The following is a 3,595-nucleotide window of genomic DNA, read 5'->3' as shown; positions in this document are numbered from 1 at the left end:
TAAAAATAAAAATTCCAAGTCTATTATTTATTATACAGTCCCATATTTGCTGAGTTCAAATCTTCAAAACATTTCAATGTCAAACATTCATAATGCCAAAGCTCCTGTTTTGTAGGTCAAAAGACTTGCCAAACTCAATTCAAATCATAAACTGCAATAAAGGGCATTAGGACACTCCCTAGCCAAAGTTTTCCGTCCCTCTCATCGACTTCACTAACCGCTTTCACGACCTTCCCTTCACTATCCTCCAAAATCCGTAAAAGCTTTCCCTCCGGGCTGTATTTGACGACTTGTGCATGCAGCTTACCCCCAACATGAAGCAGGACTTGAACCTTTGTTGAGATGGGGAGCTTCAGAATGAACTTCCTAACTTTTGGGTGTAATCCTAATATATGAGCGTACATGGACCTTCGAGAGTTAATTGCGACCCAAAATTCGCCATCTTTGTTTGTGCGGATGTTGTCGGGAAATCCTGGTAAGATGGCGAATACCTCCCAAGTCCCTGCTTTCTCACCTTTCAACCAGTATCTGAGTAATCTGTATTTAACAGATATCAAACCATTACATAGGAATAGTAGATAGTTATCCATTAAAGAACATCTCAATCTGCATCTCTTTTGATACCCTCACACTCAATGATCAAAGCAAACAACAGGGCAAATCCAACAAAAACAAATGTACCATGATAGGCACTTCCACAAAAAAAAAAAAAAACAAAAGAGAACTTCCGTTTTTAATGTGATCTTTCCCTATGTTACTCGAACTCAGGGTTAAGTGTCAATCATCAAATGCAAGTATGTGTCTGATACAAATATGCTTAATTTTTGTTAATCATACCCCCATACCCATCTTTAAAACGAGTCGTACATGGATACTATAGGGAAAATGAGGGATCAGATTAACAAAGATCTTTCCAATATTCCCAAAGCAGTGATTTACATCTAGAGGAAAAACTTCTGCACTGGCTGGAGCACATCTAAGTTGATAATATTCGAGTATATTTGGAAGCAAAGCTCACCTGCCAGGACATCCTTCACAACATACAAGAAAAGTACCATCTTTGCTTAAGGATACACCATTAGGAAATTGGAGATTTGTCATAAGGATAGTGGTTTCCTTTGTGTGTGGATTATACTTGATAAGCCTCCCACCATTCTCCGAAGAAAAAATTAGCTGCTTGAAGTTCCTGAAATATTATTGTGTCAGTACTAATGGATAGTCCGGATGATGGGGTCTTTCGAGTAAGCATCATATATACATATACATTGCAACATTACCGGTGCAAACGGAAAATTTGCACGTCTCGAGTCTCAGAAGTTCAAATGTCAATCAAAATAAGCATAGATAAACTTTACACAGATGTTTTCCAGCAATGGTTGGAATATAGAAAATATGCATCCTCTACCATATCCTAGAGAATAGGCGGCAGTGGCAATTGAATGTCCTTGTGATTTAATAAAACTTATCATCAGAAACCTACCTTCTTTGGTATTTGCTGCTGCTATCAGTAAAATATACGATTCCTTCATCATCAATGTCAAGGTCATTGGTAAACCTCAGGGGCACCCCATTTGCCCCTGTTACAAGTGATGTCGCTAATCCGCCTTCCGGACCAACCTTCAGCAACCCCAAATATGCATCGGCAATGTACAAATCACCAGTTTTCTTATCAAATCGGAGGCCCAAAGGCCTGCCACAGATATGCTCATTTGGTAGGTAACTCAGAGGTGATGGCTTTGGATTACAAAGTTCTGACCTGAAATCAGAATTAAATATGGTGAATGATTTTCCTAGAACTCCCCAACAAGATCTTAAGAAAAACACGTAGCAAAGCAGATAACCCGGCTAACTTTCTAGTGTCATTATTGGATATAAAATATATGCTATGCGACTAACACTTCTAAGCTTCTAAACCCATACTTTACCGACATCGAGTAAAGAAAGACTGGAAAGCTCAAAGAATCACTGTTTCTTCTCTTTTATATTGAAGAAGCACACTTCTTTAGCTATATTCATTTGATTGGTTTTTTAAATTCAGTGTCGAACCATTTTCTACAAACCCAAGTAACCTCTTAACTAAAGAAAACAATCATGACGATTAACTGAACAAATGGAAAGTTAAAAAATTCCCAGGCTGATGATACTTGACACTTTGTTCATAGAAATTTCTACCAATCTGCATCAAAAAACGAACTTCAAAACTCACCTATTGCTGGAAGTATGAGCAAAATCATTCCACTTTTCACCATCCCAGAAGACAATGCGACCATCAGCAACACCAGTGTAAGGACCACGGCCAAGAGGGTCAAATGCCATGCTCTCAGGGCCTTGAACCTGGTTCAGGAACTTAATCTCTGATTTCTGAAGCAAATTATCCTTGTCCCTAACCATTGGAACCATTTCCCATGGAGGCATATCCACCTTGTAAGCCTCAAAGTCGGGGAATTCAGAGATTGCACTGTGCTTAAAAGGGTCTGTCCCACAGTATAGTGCCAGCAGCAGAAACAGAATGCCAAGAATTCCCACTGGCGTCATCGCTACAAAATTTGAGAAAAAACAAGAAAAAGACCAAATCCAGGAACCCAAAATGTTGACTTTTTCAGCTTAAGTTTAAGCCTCTTACTGGCAAAAAAGGGAAAAAAAAAAAAACTTCAACCTTTATTGATTTGAAATTTGGGTGCCCAAAAATCTAAGCCTTTTTATCGAGGAAGAAAGGAACAACACAAACCCTTTTGTTTGTTTGTGTTAAAGGATTGACAGAGTCCTTTATCTTAGGTGGAGCTCAGTTTTGCTTGCTGTCTGGATCGTGGTAGAAACTGACATTAATGCCAATGTTGGGGTACTTATAGGTTTGGTTTCAACTTTTAATTTTCAAGTGTGTTTCAAGACGGATGGTACCGACATTCATTTGTTTAATTTTAGGCTTATTTGTATGTTCGTTAATATTAAGCAAATTTGTTCAGTTGAATTACCCAAAAATGTCATTTTCTTTTGAAAAATTATCGAATTAGGCCAGTTTTTTTTTCAAATTTACCAAATTAGGCCAATTTTGGAGAAAAATGGAAAATTTGTCTAGCTAGACGCATTTTCAACGGATTTGGCATGAAAACGCTTCCAGCTGAATGCCCTTTCCTGCTCAATCAGTAAAGCGCATCCAGTTGTATGCGTTTTGCCTGCAATGGCTACCCTCTAACGGGTTGAATTCCAAAGGCTAATTTTTTCCCTATTTAAACCCCCAAATTTCCCACTTTTTCAATTCACTCTTAGCTCTCTCTCAATTCATTCAATCCTCCTTCAATTCTCTCTTAATTCTTACTCAATTCTCTCAATTCACTCTCATTTTTTTATTAAAATTGTATTAAATTTTTGGAGCCCGAATAGATATGAATTAGTTGAAAAGAAATTTTGTTGAGCTTGATGCGAAATCGAGGGAAGTTGGAGAACAACATGCTTGAGCATACATCTTTAAGATTATTGAGGGTCTCTTAATGCTTGATAAATCACAAAATCTTGTCCATTTAATGTAACCGCCCAATTTTCAGTAGTGTCCGAACAGTGATTTGAGATCACTAAATTCGATGAAAAAGTTAGAAAA

The 3,595-nt window shown here is 37.7% G+C and overlaps 1 protein-coding gene across 1 annotated transcript; it reads right to left on the bottom strand.

Annotated features, from left to right (window-relative positions):
* LOC105793154 (protein STRICTOSIDINE SYNTHASE-LIKE 3) lies at positions 1 to 2,752 on the bottom strand. The gene is made up of 4 exons (XM_012622083.2): positions 2,207 to 2,752; positions 1,481 to 1,756; positions 1,019 to 1,186; positions 1 to 537 (listed from the first exon to the last, which is right to left on the bottom strand). Exons 1-4 carry the CDS (start codon positions 2,533 to 2,535, stop codon positions 135 to 137), a joined length of 1,176 nt encoding a protein of 391 aa, XP_012477537.1. The 5' UTR covers positions 2,536 to 2,752; the 3' UTR covers positions 1 to 134.
* Between the last annotated feature and the right edge of the window lie 843 nt (positions 2,753 to 3,595).

The sequence above is a fragment of the Gossypium raimondii genome, chromosome 7 (assembly GCF_025698545.1).
Source record: "Gossypium raimondii isolate GPD5lz chromosome 7, ASM2569854v1, whole genome shotgun sequence".
Taxonomy (NCBI): domain Eukaryota; kingdom Viridiplantae; phylum Streptophyta; class Magnoliopsida; order Malvales; family Malvaceae; genus Gossypium; species Gossypium raimondii.
This window is presented reverse-complemented; position numbering and strand designations above follow the sequence as displayed.

Coding starts and splice junctions, on each gene's coding strand:
- LOC105793154 (XM_012622083.2), bottom strand. CDS start 2,535: ATGACGCCAGTGGGAATTCTTGGCATTCTGTTTCTGCTGCTGGCACTA. Junction 1,187..1,480: donor AGCAGCAAATACCAAAGAAG/GTAGGTTTCTGA, acceptor ATAATATTTCAG/GAACTTCAAGCAGCTAATTT. Junction 538..1,018: donor TGTGAAGGATGTCCTGGCAG/GTGAGCTTTGCT, acceptor TGTTAAATACAG/ATTACTCAGATACTGGTTGA.